Source organism: Gorilla gorilla, chromosome 2, assembly GCF_029281585.2.
Source record: "Gorilla gorilla gorilla isolate KB3781 chromosome 2, NHGRI_mGorGor1-v2.1_pri, whole genome shotgun sequence".
NCBI lineage: Eukaryota > Metazoa > Chordata > Mammalia > Primates > Hominidae > Gorilla > Gorilla gorilla.
In genome coordinates, this window is record NC_086017.1 from 45,583,772 (window position 1) to 45,603,595 (window position 19,824).

At 34.0% G+C, this 19,824-nt stretch overlaps 1 protein-coding gene across 46 annotated transcripts in view; it reads left to right on the plus strand.

Moving 5' to 3' along the window:
• ARPP21 (cAMP regulated phosphoprotein 21) overlaps nucleotides 1–19,824 on the plus strand; it is a 155,924-nt gene that overhangs the window by 51,612 nt on the left and 84,488 nt on the right. For 20 of the 46 annotated variants that reach the window (XM_055383968.2, XM_019024324.4, XM_019024320.4 and 17 more), the window contains 4 exons: nucleotides 226–285; nucleotides 1,011–1,151; nucleotides 17,141–17,249; nucleotides 19,135–19,236. In XM_055383968.2, coding sequence (XP_055239943.2) covers nucleotides 226–285; nucleotides 1,011–1,151; nucleotides 17,141–17,249; nucleotides 19,135–19,236 — 412 coding nt within the window. The other 26 variants (XM_055383990.2, XM_055383976.2, XM_055383981.2 and 23 more) reach the window with 5 other exon arrangements.

Below are 19,824 nucleotides of genomic sequence, written 5' to 3' on the forward strand. Positions count from 1 at the left end.
TAATGAAATAATTTGTAATGAATGAAATGAAATAATATGTAAATGGTCAGCATTTTCCAAAGAATTAAATAATATGTAAATGGCCAGCATATTCCAAAGAAGAGTTAGGTATAAGTTTGTAGCAGCATACATTTAAGTAATCTTTTCCATACATTTAATTAATTCTTTAGGTTTTTGGAAGTGGAACATACATAAAACCTTTTAAATTTAACATTTATTTTGCAGGGACAGGATGATACTTTTGAAAATGGAGCAGGAAATTATTGATTTCATTGCTGACAACAAGTATGTTAAACTTCAATGCTGGTTAATTTGATCATGTATCCTAGTTTGGTATTGGAGTTAAATTATCCATTCTGGAAAGACTTAGGAATGGATAAAACATTGTTTAATATGTTCCTTGATTTGTTAAATGGAGACATTATTGGAGTTAGGAACTATATGCTGATGAGAATTGTTGCTTGGACCATGTGTGCTTCTGCTTGTTAAATTCCTGACAAAATGGCTATAAACAGTGGGCCACTGATTAGCATAGAGTAGCTGTAACAAGAAGAGACGCTTTTCATTTTTATTATAGTTTTTTAATGGGCTCCAGCTGGCTGCAGTCAGTTATGCCTGGAAATAATTGTGCTGCTTCAGTGTAAACCGTGTAATGACACATCTCCATATAGACATCTGCAATCACGTATTATGTCACATCATTTGTCCTGTGCCTGGCCCCGTTGATAAGGTATCATGGACTAAAATACAATACTGTCCAACAGACATTACATTCTCTTTGGCAAGAGAAATGTGCAACTATGAAACAAAGATGTTTATTGTAGCTTAATCAATAAATCTGTAATAAGTAGAAAATTTTTCTAGAAATTAGGACATTAAGTGATGCCAGAAATGCAATAGGCTTAGTGATTTAGATGAAGAAGAAATAGTTTTGTGTGTATACTTGTAAAAAGGTATTATGGGCAAAAAATGAAAATGCTGATTCCACTTTTTCTTGAATTATGTTCTAGTAATCATTATAAAAAGTTCCCTCAGATGTCATCGTATCAGAGGATGCTTGTCCATCGAGTGGCAGCTTATTTTGGATTGGATCACAATGTGGATCAAACAGGAAAATCTGTTATCATCAACAAGACCAGCAGCACCAGAATGTAAGCCCCATCACTGTACTTATTTAGCATTTTCTTTTTCTCCTATGGATTCATTTATAAGATCACAGTATAAAATTCACAGTACATGACATTTAAAATGTGCAGTGTTATTTATCTCTTGCTCTTATCAGAAGTAGTGTGGCATTTATCTGTAGAAGATTATCTGAGAACCAAGAAAGTTTATAAAATTCAGACAATAAAGTGGATTTATTTCCTGCTCTTTTACATAGCTCCTGAAACATAATTTTCTTTCTTCCATCAGTACTCTATGAAATTACATACAAAGCTGTGAAAAATTTTGTCAGAATATAACTTAAATTAAAAACAATAGATATTTTTAAATGACCATGACATACACAGAATAATTGTTATTTTCTTCCTTCTTTATTCTGCTTTTGTAGACATCTATCTTATTGTAGTTTCTGGAGTAATAAAAAGCTCCGAACCTAGAGGCAGAAATCCTGCCTCTAAAACCCAATTCTACTTACTAGTTGTGTGACTTGGAGCAAGTCATTTAAAATCTGCCATCTCAGTTTTTTCACCTGTAAAATGAGAGTTTTAAGCTAGATGAAGCATCTAAGATTTAGCTCTAAAAAGAGGATGACAAGTTTTTTCCCCTCAAAATAATTGTTTGTTTTTCTCTTAATACCGGTTCATTGTTTCATTGAGTCACCAAAAGCATAATAACATGAGTAGTCATTTGCTTTGAAGCTTGGAGCTGTTTTTCTTGAACCTATATATCTTTGGAGTACCATACAAGCCAATTCTATAACAAAAGGCATGTTAAACTAAAAAAACTGCCCACATAAAGCATCCATTTTTATAGTTTTCTTTTTTCACAATGTGCTTGGTAAACCGTAAATTGCATGCTCTTTAGAAATGTTAGTGAAGGGAGCTTTTGTGTCAAGCAGAGTATCATGGTTAAAATACTCTATATTTTCTGCTCACCAGAGGTTGGGACGAGTGGGGATGGAGATGAGGCGCTTTCTCAACTCAAGCATCAGTCTGTGCTCAGCAGAGGTCGGGGGAAAGTTATAGTGAAGAGAGCACAAACTGAGAGATCTGGGATCAAGCATGGCTATTATTAATATCTCAGGGACAATGAGCACTCCACTTCTGTGGGCTTCAAATTACTTATATATCTGCAGGATAGTTTGAGCTGAATCGTGTTTAAGGGCCCTTGAAGTTTCAGAATCATTCAGTCCTGTAGTTGCATTCTACTGTGTTAGCAAAACACATTTTAAAAATTTATCAGGTTCCTATTTTATCTGGTTGTTTACACATGTGCCTCATATTTGAATAGTAGTAAAAATTAAACGTAACTTTTAGAATCCTTTATATCTTCCCTCTCCATGCAATACTCTTTGTTGTTGTTATAGTTGTGTTGTTGTTTCTTATTCTTCATTTTTTTAATGGCTTTTAGATATCATCATGCAGGGACATGCTGATTGCAAAATAGAAAAGCAGTTGACTACTTCCTTTTAATTTTTTTCTTCTTTGTCTATAAGGTCATAGCAAACATGGAAAACTCCCATAGTTCAAGTGTATTAAATGTGATACAGTTTCAACTGGTGGACAGTAGATTTATTTTTAACTTACACCAATTTTGCAATCACATAGTCATAAATACTGGTACATATGTTTTAGACATGTTTCCTTGGAGAATGGCTTTGAGAAAATTAAGCATTATATCAAGACTCCTGGTCAACTTTGAGTGCTGGCTCTAAACCTGATCTGCCTGGTATGGTAGCCAAATATGGCTATTTACATTTCAATTCACGTTTATTAAATTTATATAAAATTTAAACTTTAAAATTCAGTTCCTCTATCAGGTGAGGCACATTTCAAGCAGCTATTGGATAGAGCAGATATGGAACACTGATATGATTTTAGAACTTTCTATTGATCAGCTCTTTTTAAATCCTTGTGTTTCCTGCAAGTTCCCAAATACCACTGGAGAACATAATTTGTCCTTTAAAACTTTTATTTTCTGGCTAGTAGGTATCATATTACTAGAATTTTTCACTTCTAGAAGAGTGCCAGCTTTTTTTTTATTAATGGCCATTTAAAAATAGATGCCACATGTTTATACATTTAGGAAGAGTTGAAAGTAAGTGTGTGCAGAGAACACCCTCTCGAAGGTACAACTGCTACAACAGGAAGGCCAGGGCTCAGTCTCTGGCTAACTCCTTACTCTTACACACCACCATTTAGACACCCTTTGGTGAGTCAAAGCAAATCATGCCTAAATAAAAAAGGCAAATGACTGTATGTCATGGACTTTCAAGATATTTACTGAAGTATTGAGCTCAATAATGTTCAATTCATAGCTGTCATGTTCTACTGTTCTATTCTAACTACATTTCTGACCATCCTCTATTTGAGTGGCTGTTGAGGTATCGTGGTGGTTCATCCTCTATTTGAGTAGTTCTTGAGGTGGGGGTGGATAACTGATGTATTTTAGCACACGAAAAAAGAGGATGAATTAAATCTCTGTATCCAAATAGGAACAAATCACAGTTTTCAGAACCTGAATCATTGTCAGCAATTTTAGTGAAAAGAAGTGTTGTTTTGTGGAAAATTATGTTTGATTTTAAAAGTCTGTTGCCATGCTCTTTGGGGTTGAAGTTCAAAATGGGGCATTATATTCAAAACATTCTATTTAAGTTCTAAGTGTCTTGGTTTTTTTGGTTTTGTGAAAAACTTCAGAGTTGTCTTATCAGGGCAATCAACATGTGTTGGTCATGGGAACCATATTAACTTCAAAATATTTCTGGATTGAAATGTCTTCATTTATTTAAAGGAGGGAATACTGAGAAGAGAGTCCCATGTGAGTTTTGTGTTTGGGGAATACCTTTTCAATGTCTAGAGTTTTAATGCTACTCCAGTGCAAACACATGAAATGCATATTTTAATGGCACTATAGTCTGAGAGAAATGCAGAAAAATGTGGATTGAGGGTATTTTTGTTTACTAAGAGGTAGAGGAAAAAAACTTCCTTTTATATTGTTCTTCTTCAGTGACACTTCAATACTACTCTGACATCATTGTTTAAATAATTGTAACTATTTCAGCTCCTTATTGGCTAGAATTTATTTCCCAGAATCCTGATTTTCTAGATGATAGGCAGGTTAAGTAACTATAGAATGTGACTTGAGAAGGTTAGGTTTTTCATGGAGAAGAAAGAATTTCACATAAAGTTCAAAATATTCAGATCATAACAATACATTCTGTGAGGATTACATATGTGTATGTACTGCACTGACCTCTAGTATTTTTAAATATATACCCAGATATAATCTATCTGCTCTTTTATGATGAAAACAACTTGTCTCAGGATATATTTCCGTTTGTTAGATATCATCCCTTACTTATAATAACATTGCCTACAGCTTATTCATTTCGCCAAGCACTTTACATCTTGTAATAATATACATTTTCATGAGGTAAAAAAACCTTACCATATAAATAATTAAAGCTTCATTTTGCAGAAGAAGAAAATTAGGCACAAACTGAGTTTTAGTTTGGGGCTTACAGAGAAGCAATGGTTAGCATGACTGGGACCTAAACCTATGTGTCTAATATCAAAAAGATTTTTTTAAATAATCTTATTCTCTTAAAGCAAAAATACCCAGAAATTATTGAGCAGAGCCTTCAAGAAGAGTCCCTGGATTGGCTAAAAATTGCAATCCTTTTAAGTCCTTTGTTGTCTGATAAAAAACAGTGATTGATGGACAATATATTTTTGAAGATTAACTCAGTGGTATCATTAAGTAACAGAGCCTCCCTACAACTTCATAGGTCTTGCTAGATTTGCTGTGCTTATTACTGCCACAAGATGTGATTTTTTGAAGGAAAGCATATATATATGCATTATATATAAATATATATTTAGATATTATACATAATATAATATATATTTATATAAATATATATATTTAGATATTATACATAATATAATATATATTTATATAAATATGTATTATATATAAAGTTTAAATAAATATAAAAATTTAAGCTTTACTCCATTTCACTCTTTTTTTCTAAGAATGAAAAAGCCATATTTATTAATTATGTTCATAAGAGGGGGTGAACCTCTTCATTCTGTTATTACAAAACTACTGCCACAGCAATCTGATTGTTCAACTCCATAGATTTATGCCACATCTACAAGAGCATCAAGTGCGGTGAGAAGCAATGAGACAAGATGGAAAGATAGTTGAAGTAAAGTCAACTGTCTAGAGATTTTACATGAATACATTCCAGGTTTCTGTAAATTACCTGATAAGAGCAGAGATGTTATGTTTTTGCAGTCATATAATATACCCAGACAAAACTTTCCAGATGCTGAAAACATATTTCCAGCAACTACAACTCACCAACAACAGACTTCAGTGGCGGTGGTCACACAAAAAATTACAAGATGGGATTCATGTCCTCAAACGTTTTACACTATAGTTATAGTGGGCGAATAACTTCAGAATCTCAGTCCTCTTAAAACTTGAAAAATGTAGTGCAACTCTTTGTAGATCCAAAGCAGACACGTAACAAATATCTAGACAATAGCTCCATAATTGAAGGAACAGTATACCAAACATCCAGCAGAACGTATATAACAGATTCACTGGGGACTACCTGCCCATCCATTTCATGGTTCAAATAGGCATTTAGGAAGACTTTGAGAAAGGGTAAGACTTAAACAAATGTAGTGAGGAGGGGGATACATGGCAAGCTGGAGTATGGGCTATAAACGAACATAAGATAAAAATCTCTACATTTTTTGAACATTTACTAAGAGCTGGGCATTCTGTTGAGATGGTTGTGTTAGGTTTTCACAGCCACCTAATGAAAAGGATTTTTAAAAATTATTTTTCTAACTTTACTGAAGAGAATATGTACCAAAGGATAATTAGTGAATTATCTAAAGTCATACTGCTGCACAGTGGCAGCAGGATGCTAATTCAGGATATTTGACCTCAAATCCAGGAGACTTTAAAATAATGCTCTACTGGCTGGAGGCAAATATGGAGAGAATGATATTGTCAATGACAGTAGGAGGCTACATAAGATTGAATAGAATCTTGAAGGCGGGCAGCTCTTAGAGCTTTAGAACATGAGGCTTGATGTGCATAACCTGATACTTTAGAAAGGCTAGTCTGGTATTGACTAACGGGATATATTCGAAAGGAAATGACCAAGAGTAGAAAGACTTGGGTCAGTGCTGCTGTCACCAAGGCATGGGGCTGGAACATTTATGAAAAGTAAGAAATAATATTTGTGTTCATTTGGGAAACAGTTCAAGGTGGTACTGTCACCTGAGCAAACTGATGCACTTTAGAGAATTAGTAAAGGAAGTCATCTTTCTTCCGCAGCACTGCCTTTTTGTTGGTGCTCAGAGCTAACCAGAGTAAGAACAGATTTGTGTATGTGACCAGTAGCCTCCAACCACACTTTTTGGTCTACAAATTGGGTCTTAATAGCCGGGACTCCTGTAACAAATGGAGTCACTGAGCTGAGAAGCCCTCCACATTGTGTTCTTTCACCTTTAGTTAGTTCCTGTCTTCTATCCCATTGTAGATTGCCAGAAATATGTTTTGCTCTGACACTTTTTTATTTTTTTACGGAATTTTTTGTCAGCTGTCAGATTAGGTGATGCTGCTGAATGAGACCCTTGCCAGGGTGAAGGTATTAGGGTCCATGTTATTTTGATATTATAAATGATATTTATAATAGATTTACTCTACATAATGTTACATTTTTGATATTTAGGATTTAGGTTAAAAATATGAATAGTGATCTTATCAAAATATTTTAAATGCCACAAATATGTGTGTCTTTCCATATAAGAAATTTTGCCCTTCTCTTTCTCTCACTTTCTGATCCTCAGTTTCTCTCTCTTTTACTCATTTTCTGTGTTTGACACAAAGCAGTTTATTGTTGTTCTGTTAGATATATTTTTAACCTTCCTCTTCTTCATCTCAGAGAAAGGATGCACACTTAGAGTATACCATTGGAGACTAGAAACCATCCTCTTGCACAAGTGTTTTCCAAAAAGCCAAGATCAGCCACAGGCAATGAGAATCCCATGTATATCTGAATGTTTTTGCATATGTCAGAGCAACTGTTTAACTCATCCGAGATAATTTTCATGTTAAAAGATTGTCATCTTTTGAACATTTTTTGTCTTGTCTTTTACATCCACCCACTGTCATTGCCTCAAATCCCCTGCTCTGACAGTGCAGAGCAAATAAAGGAAATAGCAAATCCACTGAAAGAGAGTGGATACAGGCCCTAGAAACTGTGAAACAAAAATAGTGGCCCAAAGGCATTGGTTTGACGCTATACCTTAAGTGCCCAAGGACATATCCAGTGATCCTGAGAAGTGTGAGCCTGGGTATTTTGCCTGGAGTGATGAATGGTGTGTAGTGACTATGGCAGTTTGTTTGTTGTATGTTCCAGAAAGGATGACTAACTGAGTTGGCTGTTTGGTAAATCATAAAAGCCATGAAACTCATTCTAGAACTAAATAAAGCTTCCCTATAGATAGAGCAATGGAAACCAATTGATTTTATTAAGAACCCCTGAAGTGATGGATAGTTATTACTACGTCAGAAAGGAGGATCATGGGACTTTCCACTTTCTCAGTGGGTAGACCCAGACAACAGTGTACAGCAGTATGCCAAGGTCACAGAACGTCTACTGTGCTTAGTTTTCTGAAGAGGCTAAAGCTGAAAATGGGAATCCTCGGTGTTTGGCCCTTAAGCATTTCACTCCCTGCAGGTGATTAAGTACATTTATAACAAAACAAAATAAAGCAAAATATGCTTTTCCTTCCGTGTTTATTATATTTATCTTCCTTTGGCTAGGAATGTGCGTGGCTCTGTGAATAAACTGAGCATCATCCTGATGTGGATGCTTCCTTAATCATCCTCTGAAGAAGACCAAGCATCAATTTATTTAAGTGCCTCTTAAAAATCTATGAGTGGTTGGTTGGCATCCTGTCATTTCTAAACATGGTAAATTTACTCTGCACTTTTTACAGGAATGGCAGTGAAAATCATCTGACTAGTTGCCAAAGATCAGAAACCTAAGAATCACATTGTTCTCAGGAAAACTATGAAACTTTATTTACTGAGCAAGACACTTCGTTTTTTAATCTATACTCAGGCTCAAAATGAGACGTATTTGTTCACATTGGTCAAACTCCATGTCATTTTCTTCAAATATTATATTTTCTCCATATTATTATTCTCAAATACCTTAGAGAATATAAGATTCTGTAGATGAGATAGGTAAATACTAGAAATATACCGTAAGAAGGAACATAAGTTTGTCGTATTCCTTTCCCTACTCGAAATTATTTATGAGCCTTTGGGTGTGAATGTATAATTAACTATTTTGAAAATGAAACATGCGTATATGTTCTATAACATAGTTTCCTTAATATAATATTTTATAGAGATTTTATGTGGAGTCATGATATGTTTAATAATTTTATTTATTTATTTATCTATTTTGCTCATGACATCCTAGGTAGATAAAGCTAAGCCATTTTAAAGGAGAGAAAACTGAGATCCATCTCTTGTTCTTATCTAGTCAATTCACAGAAGACCAAGATCAAAATTCAGTACTACTGTCACTCAGCCATGGCTCTTCTCCTAAAGTTAGAGAAAGAGGAATTAACATTAACAGGCTTAATACTCTTAAATAATGATGAAAGAGAAACAGAAGTAAACCAAGCACTGTTCTTTAACTCGTACCTATTGATTCACTTATACAAATTCTAATTTGCATTTTATTGCCTTTAAAATTCAGCAGAGAACCAAATTAAACAACATCGGTACTAAGTTAGATGGTAAAAATATGATCCCCAAAAAAAGTCTCCAGAATCACCGGACACACTGGATTCACAATTGCCTTGGCATACTTAGAAGTGACACAAAACTCTGTTTCATGTTCTTAAATTATGTCAGATGAAAATCATTTCTCAAGTGTTCAGTACTGTGCTTTGAACAAAAGAAGTATAGCCTATATCACACGTTAATTCTTTTCACAGTTTATTTGAGGAGCCATGACAATTTTGATCAAGATTGTGTGTGTGTATGTGTGTGAATACATAGTATGTAACTACAGGAGTGTCTGTGTGTGTAAATACATACTACGTATCATACAGTTTAGAAGTTAAAAGTTCATCATACATACACCTACTAGAGATAGTATTGTCCTAAATGTATAATAGTTTTGGAAGAAGCAAGATTATTGTGGCTTGATTTCCTCAGTCTGCATCTTTGCTTGCTATAGGCAGCAGAATTATGCCCAGTACCTGAGGGTTTCCCTTGTTTCTTCTAAATTCTCCTGTAGGGCTGACAGTGATTTTAGCACTTGTACTTTGGGAAGTTTTAGAGAATACTTGAAGGTGAGATTCTGGTTGTGTATAATGAATATGACAATAATAATAACATGTTTTAATGTTCAGTACAACTCTTCAAACAATAAGTTGGAATCTATCAAGAGCAGTGCACATTTATGTAACACATTTTATCCCACAACCTGACTTCTTCCAATGTACAGCCCTTCAGGTACCACAGTGTTCTCAGAGGAGCATAGCCTTTAACTTCCCAATCTTCACTTCCCACCTTCTGGGCTTCAAGCCAGAAAAATGAAAAAAATATATATAGCTTTTATTTACACGTACCAAAAATATTTGGCAATTCCCTGTCAAGTAAACTACACTAGTAAGTCTGTACCTTCACTGGGACTGAAATACTGTATTTGCATATGGGCTTCAATGGAATGCTTTTTTATATAACATTACAATATATAAGCAGAAAGCCTTTTGTCTCAAAAAAAACACAACAATTATATTCAGCAGTTTCCAAAGAAAACATCACTTTCAGAAAAATATGACTGCCATATTTGGAAATACACAGATCAATCCATTATTTTAGTATTACAATACAGATTATATCTATCCTACTTAAGGTTAACTCTAAAGAAAATTTTGGATCAATAATTATTGTTGTGCCTTTAGATTTTTTCTACTCAAAAAATATGAACGGTATAACCATAGTTTCTAAAATTTGTTAAGTGCTTTACTAGTGCCCAGCACTGGGCTTAGTAGCTTTCTCACATGATTGTGCATCTACGTAATCCTCCCAAGCAAGTTAAGTATTTTATTTTCTATTTTTTACAAGAAACCAAACAAACAACAGCCCTCTCCCTCAGAGAGGTTAAATATATTGCAGAAAGTCACACAGTAAGATGCAGAGCTGAAGAGGCATAATTGTTTTTAGGCTTGCTTCTCAGTGTTATGTCTGTATGCTTTAAACTATTTTAGCTATCGAAACTATTGCTATTTCAAATATAGTATGCTAGTTTATGTCCATTTTATATAAAGAAATTAGGTTATGTATTAAAATGCAATGGTTGTTTTAAGGGAGTGGAGCTTTGAGTCATTGTATGTATTAATGCTTCTATCATTTAATGTTCTTATAGCACTGAAATGGAAGGATGGAGAATTTAAAGAAAAAAAAAAGTACACCAATACTTTATCCCTGATTTTAGTCAGTTTATTACCACTGATAAGAAAAGCCTGAGATTAGAAAACTTGCAAGAAATTAGTACCCTGGAGCTGAAGAAGAAATCACTCATCATGAGTTCAGTGTTGGAAGTGAAAAGAAGTGAATTCAACATGCAAAGTGTTGTGCCTTTCTGTCAAAGTAGCACCAGAGAGAAGTAAATGATCAAATATATTGAACCAAATATCACATTTGCAGATTAACACTAGATTATTTGTGTATAGGTTTACTTAGAAAATACCACTGGAGCTTTTGAAAATTTTATTTTACTTTTTTTATTATACTTTAAGTTCTAGGGTACATGTCAGGCGGTGGGGGGCTGGGGGAGGAATAGCATTAGGAGAAATACCTAATATAAATGACGAGTTGACGGGTGCAGCAAGCCAACATGGCACACGTATACCTATGTAACAAGGCTGCACGTTGTGCACTTGTACCCTAGAGTTTTTGAAAATTCAAGGAACCTAAAATTGTCCTGGCTGATCCTAAATCTTAATCATGATTGAGATTGGTGATAAATCGATCAATGGAATCAATTTGGTGGAATCCTCAATTTTAGGCTAATCCAAAACATTTCAAGTTTTACATAGGGGCCAAACAATCTGTAAAATGATCCCCATGTGAAACTTGAAATGTTTTGATAATCTCAAGAACCTAGGCATATATTTGATGTTATCCTCATATTTTACAATATATGTGTGCAGTATTTCCTAGATAATTCATGTAAGATCATCCTCATATCATTTAGAAGAATTGCTGTTCTGTAAAGTAATTTTTCTACCGTAGACATTATTTTTCATTTGTGGAAGTTCTAAGTATATAGGTAAACTTGAAGAAATAAGTCTGTTTTGTTAAGCTAAGTATATCTATCTGACCCGTGTGACTGTTAGGTGCTGTCGCCAACACCATGCTCAATATAGATAATCAAGCTCACGCATCTAGTATATAATATACCAGGTCTGAATTGCGTGTGATTACTTTCCCTTTTTAAAACTTCATATTTTCCCCTTTTCTCTTATCCTTGCAATCTTTCCCTATAACATCATTATTTAGTCTTCTCCTATAGATAAGATAAAAGAGATCTTCAGCGTGGACAGTATTATTTAGTTATTCTCATTATATTATCATTAGTAAATGGATGTTTATATAGATAGATAAATCAAAAAGGACACAGCAATAAAGGGAGTGATTGACAGGGTAGGAGTGGTTGACATATACTAGAGGGCCTTAGAAGCAGGGATCATAATTAAATCTGGTATTTTTAAAAGTAGCAGTGCAGTAGAACAATTAAGAATTGGTTTGTCAAAACAAAATATCTAAATGCCTATTTTAGGTGATTGTAATAATACATGCTATGAAACAGTATGTTCTAAATATTCAAAATATGTGAATATGTTAAATATCTATTATCCAGTAATTGGATACAAACCACTACTAAGTTGTTGAATTGGTTTTCTATCTTTTTAAGCTAATAATTTTCATTAGTTTGTTGTTATACAATAATAATTATTTTCATAATCACAAATATATAAAAGGTTAAAATAAAATTGTCTGTTATCCCACCATCAGACATACTTACTCCTAGCATTATTATTCTTACATATTATACTTTCAACATAAATATGATCAAAGCATATTTATGTTTTTATTAATTGCTTTTCTATGTTACTCAATATTATTGGATATAATTTTATAGAGCCACATATCATACATTACCTACCTTAAATTACTTACCTAATCTACTATAGATTTTTCACTATTTTGCTGTTGTGAATGATGGAACTCTGCATTCATTTATTATTTTCTTTGGATTCATTATTAGAAATCGAACTACTTTGTCAGGACAAAATGATATTTAAAAATTTTTAAGTCTCCAAATCCACGTAGCCAAATTGTTTGCTACAGCACAGGTACCAGTGTAAGAGATATCTTACAAATGCATGTTGTTTTTAAATGTTGTGCTTAATGTTGTTGTTCATGAAAAGTCTTATGTTAAAGGAGAGTCGAAGAGTTGGTTTGCATTCCTCTGCTTATATATACAGTACACTATAGAAACAGAGAAGAATAAAATGAATTTTGCAAGGGTGTTACAAAATTTGGAACAAGAGTTTGAAAGATGCTAATAAAGAACATTGGCTACTTAGCACTGCACATATTAAGTTTATAAGGTATAGTCTCATTTAAAAGAAAATGAAGTGGTATAAAATGACAAACTGATAATGCAAATTGTGAGATACACTTATTTAAAAAGAAGAACTAAGACTTTCCTATTTTCAATAAAATACTTCCAAAATGTACATATTTTTAATTGAAAATTTTTGAAATATTAAGGGAACAGTGTCATTAGATTTCTCTAATCTGTTTGACTATTAAAGTGCTTTTGATAGGTGTCTTACACCATCAAAATATTTTATACTGTTGTGCATAGAAACTTTTAATTTTTTGAGATACGTATACATATTGGTAACCACCTTTCAGTTACTCAGGGTGAAATTCAAGACTTCTCTCTATGACTCTACATATTCAGTAGAATTAAATTCTTCATTTATGTTTGGAAAATAAGAGAAGGATTAAGGTTAACTATTTGGAAGAAAAGTAATAAATCTGGTCTTAAGAACCTGACTGTAAGGTAAACTATTAAAATACTTCAAGATAAGAAAGACTGACAATACTAATAATAATGAGTGCTCATCTATTTCAAGCTTCAAGGGGGAAAAACTAAAACTGGGACTGAATGACTAGAACACAAGAGTTTGATTATCTTCACTCAGCCACACTGTTTGTCAATTCATGAGCTATGCCCAGTGAAGGAACAATGAAGAATTAATTCTGACTTTTCAGAGGTTTGATTGGGGTTGCCAAGAAATTGACCAGAAATGCCAGTGCTCTTCACTATACATGAACAATGAGTTTCACAGTAGTTATGTGCTACAAATTGTGGAAAAACATATTTTTACCTTCAGAAGAAGAAAGTATTTTTCACCTAGAATAAGCATTACATTTATTTTCCATGCTTTTTTGATGATAATATAAAGAAAGATAGAAATAATGCCATATGTACTAAAATCTACCAGAAAAAAAAAAGTTAGGCATGAATGATGCAAGGCGGTAAAATATATAGTGAAGTCTAGTCATCATTGATTTAATAAATACCACCACCTTTTGCAGTTTGGAGAATGTTTTCATCCAATTACATTCACATATTAATACATTAAAAGTTATCCATTATCATTTTAAATAAAGGTCTACAATACATTATTTTAGTTCTATTCATTTTTAGTTCTATTCATTGCTTAGAAATAATATTGCTATGGTGGTAAATTAACTGTGAAAGGGAGTTGAGTTTTCAAAGCTATAATATAATGGTACATTACCAGTAATACCAGTAATTTTTAGTTTAATCACTTGCAATACTTCAGGTGTATGCCTTAGTTTGCATGAGCTTAAACTGCGAAATTGCTCTTTAACACTATAATCATAAACAATTCTCTATAAAATCAACCTAGAAAAATTTTATTAGATTCACTTGAATTTTTAAGCAAAATTCAAATAGTTTCTCCATGATCATTCAATATTTCTGGAAAAATACAAAAGGATTAATAATTTGAACTATTAAATTCCAATATCTGAGAAAAACCTAAGGTGTTTGAAATGCAGTTATTAAGGATGCATTTTGCATAATTTGTATTATTAGGAAATACTTTTGCTCTAAACAATATTTATATTATTAATTAGAATAAGCCTTATGATTACATTTCAGTTATGTTGTAGGTGCATTTTTTCCCAAATATATGAAAAACAAATAAATGACTACTACAAAGAAATGGAAATGATATTTTTAAAATAATGTTTAAATAGCTCTTTTAAAGATACAACGACACTTGAAACTTAGAAGTTCCAAAACTAGGAAGGCCACGATTTTCATTCACACTTCCATGTCTTCCCAAGATACTCTCAGATTTAAAACAAACAAAAACATTTGTTTTTGTAACATGATTAATTTTGGTCAATATAAATTGAAACATAAATCTCATTTTTAAAGATCTCACTAATATTCTAAATTTGAATTTATACTCCTACTAACCAAATTATCTTCTGATTTATAATTATAGGATTTAAAATTTGATATATTATTGTGACTTTTTTATCTGTCCCTGAATTATAGTGATTTATGAATAGCTGTGCTAAATGTTCATTTGCTTATACATTGGTTAATTTATTTATTCAGCCAAATGCCTCTCAGGTACCAGGCATGGTTCTAGACACTAAGACTTAAGTTTTTAAAAAAGACAAGGTCTGTACTGACATGAAACTTAAATTCTAATTCTGGTTAGTGTCCTGAAATCTCACTTTAATGCTTTTCAACCTAAATAAGTCGATCTATAACAAATTCACTTTATGCTCATGAATCAGAAAGTCCACATTCTGAGATAATTTTATTTGTAAATGAACAATTACAGACTATTACAAACAAATACAAACAAAATTTCTGTAAATTTAGAAGTTAGTAAGTCATTTCACTTAACTGGAGTTTATCAGATTACAGAGCCCGGGAATATTAGAAGACACCAAAATAGCATTGATACAATCAACATCTGTATTTAAGTCAGCATCCTAATTTCACTTGCTATGGAAAAAAAATGTGTAACAACATATAAATATTGGATGAAAATGTTGGAATGCTTAAAAAAATCTGGAGAATTTCTAGTGTTTACAGGGAACTGCAAGTCTACACTGTAATATCTTTACAGTGTAATAAGAAATTGAAGTGTCTTGTGACTATGCTACACTGAAACATGTTTAATTTCTCTACTGTAAATGGCCCTTTCATTGTAAAGTACAGGTTTACTTCTTTAGAATACTAATTTTAATATGTCATATTCACACTTTCAGGTTTTTGGTTACATTTTAAGTTTGGTGGAAAACATTTACATTGAAAAGTAGGATAATTTGATGGAGGAATTTTGTTCTTTATTTTGGGGTTTGAGGGCCTTCAGCCCACTGTGTACAATATAGAGGAACAAAACTGAGTCTCTGAAAGGATGTGACCAGGCTGTGTGATGCCTGTGGCTTACTGGGCAAATTCATAAACGTGAAATCAAAAGAAGCATGGAGGGATGGTTTCCTTGTCTTTAAAAGAGGCAAAAAATATTTGCTTCTGCACCAAACTTTTATTGTAAGGATCGAATAAGATATTGACACCATCTTCCAAAAATTATTCTCAGTTAAAAAAACTCTAGCTGATATTATTCCAGTTTTTTGCTATTGTCTGCTCATCAAAATTATTATAATTTATGTACACGTATTTAAGGAAAGAAAAAAATGCTTCTCATCAAGATTTGAATTATACACTTAAACTACTTCTTTATTTTCAAAGTGCTATTTTCTTATTTTGGAGCTAGGAGCAAATGATAAGTTTCTCTTAATTACTGGTCACTCATCTTACACAACAGACACTGTGAGTGGCTTCCTAATGACTCAAAGCATAATGAACCCTGTAGGGACAGAAAACCTTCTAGGCTTCAGAAGTAATATATCAGATATGACAGAGACCCTTTAATGAGAGTCATAAATTTTAACTGTCTAAACCAGAAACAAACGTTTTAGCACTTCCTCTGTGGATGAACCCAAGTCCAGATCATTCATTGAGTTCTGTGGTCTGCAATGACAACTGTGAGAAATTAACAAGGAAGTGGAGCCCTTTCCTTTAATAATACCAAATGATTAAGAGGACCTAAAAAAATCAATTAACTAATCAATAGTGTGTAACTGCTTGAAGCATTTTCCCCATGCTAATCAACCATTAAGTTGTTTAAACTAAATACCTCCATTTTCTCCAATTACTGAACTGATTTACAAGACATGGTCAAGGGTGTCAGAGTCTACTGGAGCCAGATTCCAGAGCTTTCGTTATTGGAGGAGACAGAAAATAATTTTTAAGTGATCCTCTCTCACTACACAGTCTAAAGACTCTTAAAAGGGAAGATGTGATAGAAGATATTCTGCCAGTTCCAGACATTGGTGAATTAATGTGTTACTCTCAAGTTCTAAACATGTATATTTGTTTGAGAATATGGGTAGGAAGTTATTTGAATTCAGGAGTAATAGAGGTCAAAATAACTGAAGAAAACATCTATACAATATATACAGGCAGGCCTTTAAATTTGTTTTCCAATTTCAGCCATGATGAGCAGCATGTAGCAAACAAGACCCCAAATTCAAAACAACAAAAAGTATTCTAACATGTGAAGTGACATATTATTACCTACCTGTATATTGCCAGCAACTCTAGTATCAAAACCACTTGTAAACTTTTAAGTTAAATGACACTGTGGGGGAAGAACAACACTAAAAAATAACTTTAAACAAAGGGAAAAAACTTTTTTATTGATATGTTTTACTTTGCTGGCAGACCAGAGCAAAGGTTTTGTGAACATTTAAAAGATGAAAAAGGTGAAGAATCCCAGAAGCGGTTTATCTTGAAGCGAGATAACTCTAGTATTGATAAAGAAGACAATCAGGTTGGTTCTCAAGTTTGAGAGTGGCTGACATTGTTGTTTTTGAAGGTGGGCTGACTGATGTTCATGTCGTCCCTCTGTTGTCCCTGCCTTCCCTCCAATCCTCCCCTGCCTCTGATACCACTGTCCTATCTCCAACCTCCTTCTCCTCCTTGCCTCCCCCTTTGGCATTCAATGGGTAGCAAAAAAAAAATATGTCCTGGTTGCTTTAGCAATGGCTCTGTGTTGGGCTGCATGGGTGGTGCTTGGCGCAGTTTCCGCTGCATGTCTGGGAGGGTCGGGATGCCACAGGCTCCGAGCTGTGGAGAAAAGCTTTGTCAGTCGCATATCCAGATGTCTGTGTAACTATGGCAGTCGTTCCACTCCCTACAGCTTTGTCCTTCAGTTGTGCACAAATTGAGCTGGATTATCAATACGGACCGATGATCAACCGGTGTAGCTGTAAAGAACAAACCTTGTTATGGTGAGGACAGGTGGATTTTGCAACTATCCTAAAATAAGTCTTCAGAGAAAAGAATTGAGTTCATGTTTTAGTCTTTTATCCCCTCTCCTTCCCATGTTTTATGGTCCATGTAAATTGTCTGCTTGTTTTGCATGAAGTGTAGCAGAACTTTATCCTTGTGTATTTTGCTTGTGACAAAACATTATGTTGTTCTAGAGTAGCCTTATTTGTGGTACCCGGACAGGAGCAAAGAGACCTTACTAAATCTCTTCTTTAGATTGGGGGGGCTATGGGATCCAGGGTGATTAGAAGAAAGCTAAGTAAATGGCAAAAAAAAAAAAATTCCACAAATTTTTAAATGATGATAACAATAGAAAGTCATATAAATGCCATTACAATTATACTTTGTGTCTCTGACAATCAAAATAGACTTTTTTGCAAATGACTTTGCTTTAGAATTCTTAAAGGTAAGACAATATGCATCTCAAGTTATCATTTTAATCACTCTCGGTGAGTCATTCAGCCAGTATGTGCATCTCTGACGCACTTTTTAAAAACTTGTTCATCATTTGTATCTCGTTTCCTCCCACTGCCACCAAGCTACACCATGGCTCCTGTTGACTATGAAACATGTGCCTGTGTCATGTTTAGTGGGTGTCTGTTGAATGGATGGATGAGTGTGGTTAGTGCAGAGCAGTTTGTGAGGAATGGAAAGAATAGATGGAAGGAGACTTAAGATGCAGGAAGTAGTCAGAAAATAGGATAAAGAGCAGTCCTCATGCTGGGTTCTTTGAAGCATTACTTTAGAGTTCTTAGTATTGACTCTTGTCAACAAACAGGTTTTTAAAATTTAGCCTGTAAACCTGAGGTCATTCATTCTATGCTAAATGCAATTCATGGGATCAGTCACTGAATGAATTACACAAATTAGAAGATGAAGAAATAATGTCCACATCTTCCTTTCTGTTAATTACTTTCTTTGCTCACTTGCTTTTTCTCCAGTCCCCAAGCTTTCAAAATGATTTCTTCCCTCAGCTACCTTGAACTAGCCACTTCCTCTTTTTTCACCGGCATTCTGCCTCTTTCTGAGGAGTCAGAACCACACAGGTAAGCAAGAGAGACAGAGTCCATCAGTGATGAGCCATCACGTATGTGAATTGGCTGAATGCCTGAGGCACAGTGAGGTGCACTCATTTTGGAAACACCTCTGCTACTTGCATCCAGTGAGGAACCAACCAGCAGCAGTAAACACCTCTCACCATTGCATGTCATGCACACACATGGTACATGCACCCAACACAGCCTCCTCAGGAAACAGAGAGAATGAGACTTTTCAGGCTCCATTTGTTTAAGTGAACATTTATTATTCTTAGCTGACAGTTGCTTAACCACAGATTTCTAACAACGCAACTTGGATAACCCTCCTGATTTCTTTTTTCTGTTCAGCAAAACAGAATGCATCCATTTAGAGATGACAGACGAAGTAAATCAATTGAAGAGAGAGAAGAGGAATATCAGAGAGTGAGGGAGAGAATATTTGCACACGATGTGAGTAGTTGTTTTAATTGCCTCTTTAGTGCGCTCCTTCCAACAGCAGTAAGGCTTCCTCATTCCCCAGACAGCGAGGTGGCAGGGAATAAAAAGGCTGGAGCCAGAGAACAAATCAAACTGAAGAAAACTAGAGGTGATTTTGGAAGAGGATCTGGTTCAGGGAAGTGATAGAAACCTAGCCAAGGGTTTGGGTGTGTTCTTAGGATATGACTGGTGGGGGCATATAGAGAGGTATGATTTTGGTCAGTGATACAGACCTTAAATACAGAGAGTGGTTGTCAGATTTGAAGAAATGCCTTCACCTCCACATTAGCCAGCAGATTACCTACCTAGGGTTGTTTTCTTTTTAATAACAACATTGTACAGGGTAAAGAATTACAAAGAAGAGAGAATCTGTTTATCTCACACACACATCCATATACAACGAGTATTTTCTGGGTTCTTAGCAAATATGGACATTTCATTATACTAAAGTTAGATTATTCTTCTCCTCAATTTCAAATCAAATCTGTGAACAGTTTGTCAAGGGAATAATCATAAAACAAATCCGAATAACAAAAAAAAATGGTTGGAATTTTTTATCTT